The 15,335-nt window shown below is 34.1% G+C and overlaps 1 protein-coding gene across 1 annotated transcript; it reads left to right on the forward strand.

The window, feature by feature from the left end:
• The first annotated feature begins 10,363 nt into the window (after positions 1-10,363).
• On the forward strand, positions 10,364-12,978 carry LOC141713983 (uncharacterized). Its single transcript, XM_074517533.1, has 6 exons — positions 10,364-10,718; positions 10,909-11,358; positions 11,479-11,731; positions 11,919-12,336; positions 12,601-12,889; positions 12,974-12,978. Exons 1-6 carry the CDS (start codon positions 10,364-10,366, stop codon positions 12,976-12,978), a joined length of 1,770 nt encoding a protein of 589 aa, XP_074373634.1.
• Positions 12,979-15,335: the final 2,357 nt, after the last annotated feature.

A 15,335-nucleotide genomic window follows, 5' to 3' on the forward strand; every position in this document is an offset into this window, starting at 1 on the left:
ACCAAGAAACTAATCCGCCTCCAAGAAATTGGCAGCTTCCACTTGTGTTTTTCCTGTCAATTTTGCACCCTGCAAAATCTGCATCTGAGTAACCTATTAGCTTAAAGTCTGATTCCCTAGGATACCATAATCCTAAATCAGCTGTACCCTTAAGGTACTTGAAAATTCTTTTCACAGCTGTTAAGTGAGGTTCTCTTGGATCTGCTTGAAATCTTGCACAAAGACAGGTACCATACATAATATCAGGTCTACTTGCAGTTAGATAGAGTAGTGAGCCAATCATACCTCTGTAATTAGTAATATCTACTGATGTACCAGTATCCTTATCCAATTTTGTTGCAGTGGCCATAGGAGTGGATGCACTTGAACAGTCTTGCATTCTAAAATTTTTCAACAAATTTCTGGTGTACTTAGATTGACAAATAAAAGTTCATTCTTCATTCTGCTTGACTTGAAACCCAAAAAATAGCTAAGTTCTCTCATCATACTCATTTGATAACTTGAGTGTATTAGCTTGGCAAACCTTTTACAAAGTCTGTCATTTGTAGAACCAAAAATGATATCATCAACATATATCTGCACCAAAAGTAAGTCCTTTCCATGGTTGAGATAGAATAAAGTTTTGTCAATAGTCCCTCTGTTAAATTCACTTACCAGAAGAAACTGAGCTAATGTCTCATACCATGCTCTTGGAGCTTGCTTAAGGCCATAAAGTGCTTTATCAAGTCTGTAGACATGATTAGGAAATTTTGAATCCACAAAACCTAGAGGTTGTTCAACATATACTTATTCTTCCAATGCTCCATTAAGAAAATCACATTTTACATCCATTTGAAAGACTTTAAAATTTTTATTAGCAGCATAAGCCATAAATATCCTTATGGCTTCCAATATAGCAACTGGTGCAAATGTTTCATCATAATCAATTCCCTCCTGTTGAGAATATCCTTTTGCAACCAGCCTTGCTTTATTTCTTATAATTATGCCATCACTATCAGTTTTATTTCTGAACACCCACTTTGTACCAACAACAGATCTATTCTTTGGTCTTGGCACTAGGGTCCAAACTTTATTTTTTTCAAATTCATTTAACTCTTCATGCATTACTTGCACCCAATCAGCATCTTGAAGAACTTCTTCCACTTTCTTTGGTTTAATTTGAGAAAGAAAAGAATGACAGAGACATTTATTTGATATTGTTGTTCTAGTTCTAACACCTACTTCAGGATTTCCAATAATAAAGTCAGGTGTATGTGCTTTAGTCCACTTTCTTACAGATGGGAGATGATCTCTAGAACTGGATGCTCCCCCATGATCCATGTTGTCTCCATCAATATTTTCTAATACTCCCCCTGAAATTATGTTCTCTGAGTTGGATCCTTCAGAATTTGAGTTTCCAGAATTATCAGAACTTGGCCCATCAGAACTTGATGAATCAGAACTTGAAGAGCCTGTTCTAGGTTCTGATGCTTCTTGAGATGTGGTTGGATCTTCAATATGCCCCCCCTGCATAGGTGCATTTTCCTTGGCGTAGTCACCACAGTTTCAATAACATCAGAGTTTAACCCATCAGAGTTTGTAGTATCAGGATTTAGACTATCAGAATTTACAGAATCAGAATTTAAAACTTCATTCTAAAATCTTAGTTGATCATAATCATTGAAATCTTCAAGTCCAGTAATCTTCTTATCATCGAGACATTGATAGATTCCATGACAACCCTTGTTCTTAAATTGTAGACTCTGAAGGCTTTTGTGGAAAGTGGATATCCAACAAAAATTCCTTCATCAGCTTTTATATCAAATTTGGATAGCTATTCAGGATGAGTCTTAAGAACAAAACACTTGCATCCAAATACATGAAAGTACTTCAGATTTGGATTTTTTTTCTTTACCATCTCATATGGTGTCTTTCCATGCTTGTTGATAAGTGTTGCATTCTGAGTAAAACAAGCAGTCTGCACAACTTCAACCCAAAAGTAGGTTGGTAACTTTGCTTCATCAAACATAGTTCTTGCAGCTTTAATAAGAGTTCTATTCTTTCTTTCAAAAACTCCATTTTGCTGTGGAGTTACAGGAGCAGAGAATTCCTGCTTTATTCCATGGTCTTTGCAGAACTCTTCCATAATCATATTCTTGAACTCAGTGCCATTATCACTTCTTATGATTTTCACAGAGTCTTTGACCAATTTATCCAGTTGTTTGACATGATCAATCAAGATAGATGCAGCTTCACTTTTTGTGTGCAAGAAATACACCCATGTGTATCTGGTAAACTCATCTACTATGACCATAACATATTTCTTCTTTACAATAGACATGACATTCACTGGACCAAATAGATCAACATGTAGTAGGTGATAAGGCTCAAGAATTGAAGATTCAGTCTTGCTCTTGAATGAAGATTTTCTTTGTTTTGCCTTTTGACATGAATCACAAAGGCCATCAGGAGCAAATACTGATTTTGGAAGTCCTCTCACAAGATCTTTCTTTACTAGTTCATTTATATTATTAAAATTTAAATGAGAGCATTTCTTGTGCCAATCCCAGCTTTCTTCAATTGATGCTCTGCTTAACAGACAGATTGCAGAACCATCAGAACTTTTTGAAAGATTGGCTTCATAAATGTTACCATGCCTGTAACCCTTCAGAACAACTTTGCCTGTAGATTTGCTTAAAACTTCACAATGTTCTTCAAAGAAATCCACATGATAACCTCTGTCACAGATTTGACTAACACTCAGCAGATTGTATTTAAGTCCTAAGACTAGAGCTACTTTTTCAATGATGACATTCCCAAGATTGATATTGCCATATCCCAGAGTTTTTCCCATGTTGTCATCTCCATAATAAACTCCTGGGCCAGCTTTCTCCACAAAGTCTGATAGCAGGACTTTATTTCCAGTCATATGTCCTGAACATCCACTGTCCAGAACTAGGATGTTTTTCCTGTTGCCCTGCAATCACAAAACCACTAATGATTAGTTTTAAGGACCTAGACTTGCTTGGATCCTTTGGCCTTATTAAGTTTGTTAGCATTTGCAGCGGATTTAACTTCAGAGTTTATGCTAACATTTTTCATATCAGATTTTACAGTATCAGACTTTGCATCAGAACTTACACTAGAAGGAATAATGCTAACTTTCTTTAAAGAAGGTTTTATTTGATAATAATCATAGTACAAACTATGATATTCCTTACAAGTATAAATGGAATGCCATAAACTACCACAATGAAAACAAGGATTTTGTGGTTTAAACCTAACAGTCTGACTCTTAACTCCTGATTTAGGAGGTAAAGAGTTTATATCCTTATTCTTCCTGCAAAAAGAAGCAAGATGGTTAGTGTTTCCACAGTTATTGCATTTCTTTCTAGGAGCATTAGGAACAGACTTATAATTATTGCTTTTATTCACACCTTTCTTTCCATTCCTATTTTTCCTAGGTGGCTTTACCTTGTTTACATTCTTAATCTCTTTCAGCTTATACTTAAGCTGCTTCTTTGTCATTAAGCCTATGTTAACTTCAGCTAGTTTATCCTGTTTTAATTTGTCAGAAGTTGACTCTGCCTTTACTTCTGTATCAATATCTTTCATCTTTTCAGAATCAGACTTTATAGTTTTAGCTACAAACTTAACAGGATTTACCTTTGGCTTAGTAGTCTGTTTAACAATAATTGGCTTAATTTGTTCAGTTCCTATTTCACTTTTATCATCTCCATAACCTAAGCCCTCTTTCCAGTTTCCACTACTTAGCAAATTCTGAGTTGTTCTGCCAGAGTTAGTCCAAGTCCTGATAATCTCTCTTTCCTTTTCTAACTCAGTTTTTAGAGATTGATTCAATTTTAACACTTCATCTCTAACATAAAAAGTATCATCTCTCTCTTTCTGAGTTTGATGGAACATAACTAACTATTTTTCTAAATAGTCATTCCTTTTCTTAAAAGCCAGATTTTCAGAAGTTAATCTATCCCATGTTAAGGTCCGATCTCTATAGATAATGAATATGGTTTTAAGATAAGATCTCAACTCAGTAATATCATTAGTATGAAAAGCATAAGTTGTTTGAGGTACCTTTAACTCAACAGCATCAGAACTGCTATCAGCATTTGCCATCAAGGCATAGTTCACCTCATCTTCAGAATTTGAAGTGTATGTCCAGCTTTTCTTTGTGACAAGGGCCTTGCCTCTGTCTCTCTTTCCTTTCTTGCATTCAGGAGATATGTGGCCTCTTTCACCACAATTGTAGCATTTAACATTTGTGTAGTATCCTCTGTCAGACTTTCCTTCTTTGCCTTCAGATTTTCTGAAACTCTTCTTATGAGAACTTCCACTTTTCCTGAAAACCTTCTTTCCCTTTCTAAATTTCCTGTAGGCTATCTTTGTGATACCCTTCACCATAAGAGCACACAATTTCATCATCTATTCATCAACATCCATCTCAGATAGACTTTCAGTTTCTGAATCCTCATCATTATCAGAAATTGATGAATCTAAATCAAACTTTGTGATGAGAGCCTTTCATTTACCTTTCTTTGAGACATCGACTTTGGGGAATTCCTCCTCAGCCTTAAGAGCAAATGTCCTTGACTTTCTCCCATGCCTCTTGCTTCTTTGATCTATCTCAAGTTCATGAGTCTTGAGCATATCATAAATTTCATCAAGAGTAGTTTCATCAAGGGCATAGTTGTCTCTTATAGTATTAGACTTCAAATCCCAACTTTCAGGAAGAGCTAACAGGAATTTTAGATTTGTATCTTCAAGATCATATTCCTTGTCCACCAGTGACATATCATTCAAGAGTTTGACAAACCTGTTATATAATCCAGTTAATGACTCATCAGCTTTTGAGTCAAAGTGCTCATACTCTTGAGTGAGTATAATCTTCCTGTTTTTCTTGATTGCATCAGTTCCCTAACATATTATTTCCAAAGCATCCCATATCTCATTTGCAGTCTTGCAATTAATTACCCTGTTTGACATGACATTATCAATGACACTATGCAGCAAATGCCTTACCTTTGCATCCTTGGCAATAGATGAGATATCTTCTGCTGTATACTCACTTTTCTCCTTTGGTATTGTCTTTGCTGGCTGATCTGCACCTACAACAGAGAGCTTGCTTGGCTTATGTGCTTCTTCATTAATTTTGTCAAGGTATTCTGGATCTGTAGCTTCCAAAAACATAGCCATCTTTACTTTCCATATGGGATACTCAGAAGGTCTCAGCATGGGAACCCTAATAGTCTCATATCGACTGTGGATTTGAGTCTTTGGAGTTTTTTCAGTTTTGGTGGGCTTGGTTGGAGTTTGTTCTTCTTCAGACATGATTATTTTGGATCTTTACTGTATTTGTGTTAACAGATAGGTTCTGATACCACTTGTTAGGTCACACACACTATAGAAGGGGGTTGAATACAGTGTATAATACAATCAAATCGAATTAAGAACACAAGTATGTAACAAAGAATAATCTTATTAATAAAACAATATTGCAATGGAACCGTTCTCTCTCAGTGATGAACAAATATCACGAGAGCTGCTAGGGTTACAATGAATAATATTCTTGATAATGATAACATTTCTAGTGTAAACCCTATGCTGTGTTTATATACCACACAGTTACAAGATAATCTCTAATTGATATCGAATATAATTCTGTATCCTAAAATATATCAATTAGTTATCTTTTCCTCCAAGTCTTCTATTCTTCATAGAATTCTTCTCCATGCATATCTCTTCTTGTTTTAGTCTTGATCTTCTTTCCCTTCAATCAACCGTCTTCCTTATCTGAAAGTCTTCTTAAGTCCTGATATTATCTCCTGATGAATATCTTCTGATATCTTAAGTTCCGATATCTTAAGTTCTGATAACTTAAGTTCTGATATCTTAAGTTTTGATTTCAGTATAAGTACTGATTTCCAGTTAAGTCCTGATTTGTCCTGTTAGTCAAGATCTGAAAAACTAAACACAAATCATTATTAGTATGATATCACAAATATCTCTAACAGCCCTGATTTCCATTGTTGTTATGATTTTCGTTGTTGTTCTGGTGGTTACCGTTCTCCCCGTCCATCTTTTCTAAAACACACAAAATAATTTTTAAACTTATATTCTATGATCGAAAAGTACAAAAGTCAAGCATATCAAATAATCACACAAACGAATGTCTAAGTCCAATATAACATCCTAAGATCTATACGATAGTCTAAAGGATCGACATCCTAGGGAATGTACTAGTCCCATACCTAATACACTCTGAAGGACAGCCTTCTCTTATACCAACTGTAACAGCCCGCACTTCCGGACTATTAATTCTAAATACACACTTACATAAAACACATTCTTTTAACCGAAAAAATTCAATATATAAAGGTCAAAGCAATGGTCAAACTCAATAATCAAAATCATAAAAATAGAGACGCAGCTCCACAAATCCGATATTAATTGTCTAAACAGATAATCAAATTTATTCTTATGGTACGAAAGTCTTTATTCTAATTCAAATAGCACGAAAATAAGCAGCACAGATCTCCACATAGTTCACATTCCTTATTCTTAATATGCTCCAAATTCCGAACCTGAAATGTTAAAAGGGGTGAGCTACACAGCTCAACAAGTACAAATTGACTAACTCTTAACAGAAAAATAATGGGTGTTTTAATAAAATGATTTTTCTCAAAACAATAATAATTTTGTAAAATATTTTCTAAAAATAGATCCAACCCAAAATTTTATATTTTAACATTCAGAATCTAAAACAGAACAGAGCAGATTTTATAACAGATCAGAACAAAATAAAAGAGAACGAAACGATAAATCTTATAAGTACCACAGTCTTGATCTACGACCACACTTTGCCAGTAGCCGGCATCTTATTCTTATTCTTTATACCATACTTTGCCAGTGGTCAGCATCTAAAGTTCAATAATTACGCGCCCTTAATAGGTATCTAAAGTTGCACACTTGTGCGCCTAATAAGGATATCTAAGGCTAGTTCTGGAACTATAGCGTAAATTACGAACGGGTTCGAAAACGTAGAGACTGGGTTCTAAAATTCACAAATACTTATATCTTATAGTTTTGAAATCAAAGTTCATAAATCTTATACGAAATCAAAAACAGAATTGAAACATATTTTCCAAAAATTAAAATTAAGTCAAAAGTACTTACCTCAAAACCGACACTTAAAAACCCGAAAATAATATCACGAACAGATCCTATATATTTTTAAATCAAACAAGTCCATCAATTAATTATCCAACATATCACTTAACTAGCACATACTTATGCTTATAACAAGTGCATGTATGCATGTGACCAAATTAATACTAAAGTAAAGAATACTTGGGAAACTATTGTCACATCAGGTTTCACAAAAAAATGTAATCTGTCCACATATATAAACGAGCAGAGAGACCAAGTTTATATATTAACAATAAACAAATATTATATAATTCAAATGGCACAAAAAATATAAATTTAAACTAACATCCTGATCAATTAAGAACCTAACAAACTAACATTAAAACTATATTAAAATATTTATATATATCAACTGGTAATTTCAAATAGTACACTCGAAACAAATAAAATTAATACTAAACAATTCAATGTTAAACAAAAGAAAACAATTTACATGGAATTATTATAAAATGTATAAATTTTTAAAAGATATTTCATGAACATTTGGCTACTTATTATATGCAATTAATCTATTTTATTTTTAATGAACATCAGGATGTCAAAATAACTTTCAACAAATAGCAAGATAATTGAATTTAGATTATTAAATTACTAGTCATTCCCCGTTACATGTAATAATTAACATATATTAAAAGAAAAAGGATTGTAATTATATCACAGTTTGACTTAACACCGGGACATATTTTTACTATTCCGACACATTTAGCATGGTATACAGTAACACATTAATTTATTTATCTTAACCAACATGTAATGGACCACGGCAAATGTGCATGCAAAATATCGATAAATAAATAAACCCCTAAACCCCTGAACATACAACACACGTACACATGATGTTAGTTTATGTGATCATGCAGACAGTCAGAACAACCAGATCAATTTATTTATGGCCAAACCTTGTCATCTAAATCAATTCATTAAACCAAACACAGATGCATAATCAAACAAAACATGTCAACATGTATAACGATTTAACGAATAGAGAATAATATAAATTGAAGGCTTAACACGGTCTTACCTTCGTGAGAATTGACGAGCCTGTACGAATTCTTTACTATTGTCTATAGGGTCCATATATAGGCGCACAAAAACCTAATTCTAATTAGTAAATAATATAACCTCTCTAAGTAAATTCCTAAAATAAAATATTTGACACTTACAATTACCAAAACTAAAAAGATATTGATTTTCTAATTTATTCTCACACTTATTTTCACAAATAACAAATCTTTTCATAACTCGAATAACTTGCACATAAAGTTTCCGAAATATTATAAATAAATATTTATCTAAATGAATTAATATCTAATATTTAATAAATAAATAAAAAATAAAATTACGGATTTTACAGTTTTTTTTCCAGATAAAAACAAAGTTAGCGTGCCTGACAAGAAACAGCTCGCCAAAAAAGCAATATTATGTAGTGTAGTACCATCTTCTTATACAGGATTATTCGATAATTTGATATACACTCCCGCTGGGAACAAATCGCTTTCAGAATGTACTCAAACATCAGGTCAATATTTGTAATAATTCTTAATTGAGCAATATATGTACAGACTATCAGAATTATAACTTTCCACGAACTTTTACATAATTGAACTAATGTTCTATATCTCTAATTATTGATTTATTAAAATTTTGTAGGTGTTCACATATGTGGAGAAACATGTGCAAATCCTAAAACTCCGTGTGCGCGTAAACTATAATCAATAGAGTTTTCAGGTGCGGTTCACATATATGTGCGTATATTAATGTATATGTCACTTTTGTAAATGAAGCTCCATTAATGGAGTTTAAGATGCAGAAATGAAACATATACGTACAACAATCATGAAGAAGAAGAAGATATTCATTCAATAAAAATAAGTTTATTTTACAATCTTAATCTCACTTTTGATCTCTCTGATTGAATTATATATTTGATACAAGACTCATTGTGAGCCACTAATCTGAAACTAACTTTTGTTGAGCTGTGTTGTGCTGGACCTGAGCTGGCATGTACTGGACCTGAGCTGGCATATCAGAGTTTAGCATATCAGAGTTTACATCAGATTTTAGCATATTAGATTTTTTTTGCTGTGTCTGAAGACTGCAGCTTTTGCTACATCAACTTTGGCTCTTGCTCTTTGCCTATATGATTAACAGTATACTATTAGATTGATAAGCATCAAATATGTTTAGTTCAAAAGTTTACAAATAATGTATTTGTTACAGCATGTCAGATGAGAAAACAGGAAACTCCAAGAACATGTCAAAGTGATAAAAGTGTAGTCACTTTCTCACTGCCTGCATCCGGAGTGCAGAAACAATCGCGGAAATCTCTTAACCCAGATGGATTATAAATTGGAGAACATTTAATCAAAAAAATTTGTGGTAGAATAAGTCCAGGTCCTTCAACGTTCGATACATCGTCCGTAAAAAGTACTTTTGAGCGAGGAGAAAGTTCAGGGTCTAAAAACTTATTTTCAGACTTTAACGGTGTTGATAATTTTGATAGCAGTGACAGTGACTGTTTATCCAGTGGTATGAATTTAGATTTGACACACTACATACTAAGCTGTGAATTCTATATGTTTTTTGCATTTCTCATTCTCTGATGAATTGCAAATTTTTGTAGGTGATTGTGAGGATATTGATTTAGATTTATCTAACAATACTATGCTTAAGTGGAGTGAGTACCTTGATGTTGGTGCTCCTGATAAAATTTGTTCAAAATGTCAAGCGATCATGTGGAATCAAGAAAGGAACAATAAATCTGCACCAAGATAGCCTCCAACTTTTTCTCTTTGTTATAAAAATGGTCAGATAACTCTTGATAAAAAAAAGCAACCTCCTGAACCTCTTGCTACACTCCTTAGTGGTGCATCCCGTTTTAGGCATTTCAAGAAAAATATTAGAATGTACAACTGTATGTTTGCGATGTCTTCCACCAGAGGAAAAATTGACCATAGTATCAATCATGGCGGTGCTCCTTATTGTTTCAAGGTCAAAGGTGTAAATTACCACAATATAGGTAACTTTGTACCACCTGACGGTCCCCAAATTTTGTCAACTCTACATATATGACACTGAAGATGAAGTGAACAATAGAATAAACGCCGTTAAAGGAGGAAGTGATTCCGTTGATGAGGGTATCATACAGTCTTTGTTAGAAATGTTGGATAAACATAATCGTTTGGTCAAAGGTTTTCGTATGGCACGTGGACGGATTGAACATAATGCAGTTGATGAATTCAGATTGGTTCTAATAGCTTCTTCTTCAACATCTGGTCGACCTAACCATATTGGCCCATCAAATGAAGTTGTCGGATTGATTGTCACAGACGACTATGCAAAAGGATGCAGGGATACAATAATCCATTCAAGAACCAATGAATTGGAGAGGATATATGAAACCGATCCACGATTTATGCAAGTACAATATCCTCTTCTTTTTCCTCATGGAAATATTGGATTTTATCGTCAAATCCCTGCAAATAGACCTTATAAAAAACAGCCCAAACACAGCAGTTTGTAGAAAATGAAGATCCAATAAAAAAGGGAGATAGAGAATTCATCACGATGAAAGAGTATTATAATTATAAACTTATGATTCGATCTTCAGAAGGTATATTCTTTATCTGCACTTTGTTTTAGTACACATTCTTTAATATTCTCTCAAATTTACAAAGAATTAGCCATTTAATCACGAGTTTACAGGTTTGACTCCACATCTAGGAGGTCGTTTATGGCATCAATATGTGGTGGATGCATTTACTGCAATGGAGCAGTACAAACTTGACTGGATCAGAGATAACCAGACAACGATTCGTTCAGATTTGTACCAAAATATACGGGATGCACTACAAAAGGGTGATAGCAATCCTGAAAATGTCGGCAAAGCAAGAATTTTACCTGCCTCATTTACTGGCAGTAAAAGGTGCATGAATCAGTATTTTAAGGATGCTTTGGCCATCTGTCGAACGCTTGGCCACCCATCACTGATCCTTACGATGACCACGAATACAAAATGGCCTGAAATACAACGGATGTTAAAGTTTTTACACGTTGTTGATGTTTTCGACGCTCCAGACGTGGTTGCAAGGGTTTTAAAAATGAAAGTTGACCAAATGGTTTATCAAATCAAAAATAAAAATTGTTTTGGACGTTGTATATGAGGTATTATAATATGAAAGCTTTTTTAGATGATTTAATTTTACACTTTGACAATAAAATGACATGTATGGAAATTATACTATTTTTCTAATTTAATACCTTGGAATTTTACAGTGATGCACATCATAGAGTTTCAAAAGCATGGACTGCCACATGCTCACATGCTTATTTGGTTGCATCCAAACGATTGTCCAAAAACCACAGACCAAATAGATAAAATGGTGTCTGCAGAAATTCCTCATCCAAGTATTGATCCTGTTGGATACGAACCTGTAAAGAATTACATGATTCATGGACCATGTGGAACTGATTGTGTTAATTCTCCATGTATGGCTAAAGGCAGTTGTACTAAACATTTTCCTAAAAGGTAAATCGTCGTCATTTACACCATAGTTGTACTAAACAATTTCCTAAAATGTAAATATTTGTCATTTACACCATACTCAACGAATTTATTAGAACAGTTCATATACTTGATGACATTGAATTATAAAATTTTTCAATCATTCTCACACATTATTCGATGACTGTGGCTTTCCTATTTACAAAAGAAGGAAAACAGGAATTACTGTAAACAAAAAGGGAATTGAGCTGGATAATCGTTATGTTGTCCCATACAATCGAGATCTTCTAATAAGATTTCAATGTCACACAAACCTAGAGATTTGTAACAGCTCAAGATCACTGAAATATCTATTCAAGTATTGCCTGAAAGGACACGATACCGTAACCATGTGTCTGAAGAAAAAAACAACCGCCAAGACTGTCACCATAACACCAATCACTCTGGAGAAACGTCTGATTGATGAAGTTAAACATTACTTAGATGGTAGATATGTTTGTGCATCTGAAGCATCCTGGAGGATATTTGGTTTTGACATCCATTCCCGTTGGCCTTCAGTTGAACGTTTGCCAATACATCTACCAAATGACAAGCACGTGTCGTTCAGGAACTCACAAAATCTACAGGAGGTGTGTGACAATACATGATCAAAAAAAAGCAAATTAGAATCATGGTTTGAAGCAAACAGAATATATCCAGAGGCCAAAAATTTCACCTATTCAGAATTCCCAAGCAAGTTTACCTGGAATCCACAACCAGGTTCCTGGAGACCGAGAAAATGAGGTGATGTCATTGGTAGGCTTTCTGAAGTACATTCATCCAGCGGTGAATTATTATATCTCCTCATGCTCTTGCTTAGGATTAAATGTGTTGTTTCTTTTGATGATTTGAAGACAGTCCACGGCCATATTTATAAATCTTTTCATGAAGCTTGTGCCGCACTAGGTCTCCTCCAGAATGACCAGCAATGGCAGGCTGAAAATTCGCATACATCCATGCCTCCACAACTCCGTGCAATGTTTGTCAACATTGTAGTTTATAGTCCAATTTCTCATCCGCGTAGTCTTTGGGATACTCATTGGGGATGCATGTCGGATGATATTATTCTTGTGAGACGACACCTCACTAACAATCCAAATCTTTGTCTAATAGATTATGATATCCAAAATTACGCTCTTGCAGGTATGAGTTTTAATAATTCTTTCAGCCCTATCATTTTCCCGTATATAACTGACATGATAAATTTTTTGTACATTTATTCCATAGATTGAGAAATTGTTGAATGATATTGGTAAAAGCCTTACAAACTTCTTAGATATGCCATTTCTAGGAGAAGCATATTTTTCCAACTCTGACAATAGGCTAATTCTTGAGGAAACATCCTATGACACAGAAGAAATGAAGAAAATCCACGAAAAAAATCATAGTCTTCTGAATGATGAACAGAAGAGAGTCTATGATTCAATTCTTGACAATATCAACCAGAAAAAAGGTGGTGTTTTCTTCGTTTACGGGAGTGGAGATTGTGGAAAGACTTTCTTGTGGCAGACACTATGTTGTCGATTACGGTCGAAGCATAAGATTGTGCTTCCTGTGGCCTCATGTGGTATAGCTACCGTGTTGCTTCCCGGTGGAAGAACCGCACACTCACGCTTTCACATACCTCTCAAACTTGATGAACATTGTAATATCCCATATTTTCAAATATTATTATTATAATTATCTAGAATTATTTATGTGATTTTATGTGAATTTTGGTAAATTATCTGATAAGTGGAATTGGGGTTTGGGTGTTTAGATGTGATATTATTTGAGGATTTTAATTTTTATGTGCTCAGAATAAAATATAGATAATTGTGATATTTTTCTAGTAATTTTTGAACTGTTAGATGATTTTATATTGATTTATGAATTATTAATTATTTTCTGAATAATTACCAAAATTATTTTATAAAGCCGGAAATCGTCCGACTTCAACCGTTTTTGCATTATTACAACCCGAAACTCTTCCGAAAACTCCTTCCGAACCTAATCTGGTAATTCCGGACATTTTCCGTGTTTTGACTTTTTCAATCCGGATTACGGTTTGACCCGTGCGTGGCCCGGCGCAATATTTTCGATACGATAATCATTTCGGTAATCGACAAAAACCCGTATTCTCGAGAGACGGGATATTTTTATATTATTCTCGTATATAGTGTTTTATAAAAAGCTCGGTTTTGATAATTATCCAGTTCTGGTATTTAATTGTATCGTTTATATAGTTACTTAGTGGCTAAGTAACTAATTTAACGATCCAAAATGATCCAGAACGATCCAATATTCCATAAATATAAATAGCCTATTTCTTATTTCGTTTATTCCGTTTATTCATTTGCAACCAGTTAAAACACCGTAAATACAGAGAAAAACCCGAGAAAACCGATACGTTCCTGAGAATCAAACACACGAACGAAGGCGTTATCGAACTCCGATTCGGGCGTGCAGTATATCAAAACGAAGCTCTCGAAATCTTCTTTCTGAATCAATCATCAGTTTCTTTCCAGAAATCATGGTAATTTTCTTATTTAATTATTTATATTCGAATTATTTGATAATTAAATTATGAAAATTTGTTCTTGATGTTGTTGATGTGATTTGATGCTTCCATGTTGTAGAGCATGTTTTTCTGGTCGATTTGGTATATTATACTTCAAAAATAGAGTTCAATATCATATAGAAATTAAGGTTTGATTTTCTGAAAATTCTTTGAATATGTGTTCTTGGTGTTCTTGAAAAGTTCTGAGAATCAAACCTAAATTTGAGGGTGATGCAGACTTCAGAATTCAAGGTATAAGTAACCAATATGTTCAGATTTTCATGCTCTTTCTGTTTAAGCCATCAAATCATTCAAACGATTAGTAATTTTCAAAATTCGATTCTAGGGTTCTTGACCCGAATTGGGGGTTTCTTGTTCTTGAATCGTCGGATGCTTTGGATGAGTAAATAAGCTTTATTATCGAATTTGCAATCAAATGATATATCTATTCGATGATTATAACCCCTAGAGTAGTGAAACCGAGTTCATAGGTTTATGTATTTTTCAATTTGATTTTCTGAACTGTTCTTGAATTGTTGGTTGATATAATTGATTGGGTTACATTCGTATGAATTTCAGCTTTAATTTCATATATAGCACATTAATTTTAGTAGAGTTTTATGTAAAATCGGTGGTTGGCCGGATTAATCGCCGGCGAGCTTCGGTGTTTGGCCGGAAACGGTGCGTCCCAGTTCGATTGTCGTCGTTGTTGGCTTAATCGAGTTGCTGAAATCATAAGGATTGTTCTGGTATAAGAATTGTGACGAGAGGATTATGTTGGTGGCAGGATTCGTGACCGCCGGAATCGGCCGGGAAGTCACCGGATTCCGCCATGGTTTCCGGCGATTTCTTCGCCTGTTCTTGGCAGGTCCACGACCCGACTTCTGACCCGGGAAATAACCCGGCTTCGATCCATTTTTCCCCAATTCCCTTTCCTGAATTCTGTTTCTGGATTTAGAAATTTAAAAATAAATGAAAATCTATTATTAATTTTAAAATTTTAATTTTTTATTCATTATTTATTTCTGAAAATTATTTTTAATCCAAAAA

Source organism: Apium graveolens, chromosome 3, assembly GCF_009905375.1.
Source record: "Apium graveolens cultivar Ventura chromosome 3, ASM990537v1, whole genome shotgun sequence".
NCBI classification, from domain to species: Eukaryota; Viridiplantae; Streptophyta; class Magnoliopsida; order Apiales; family Apiaceae; genus Apium; species Apium graveolens.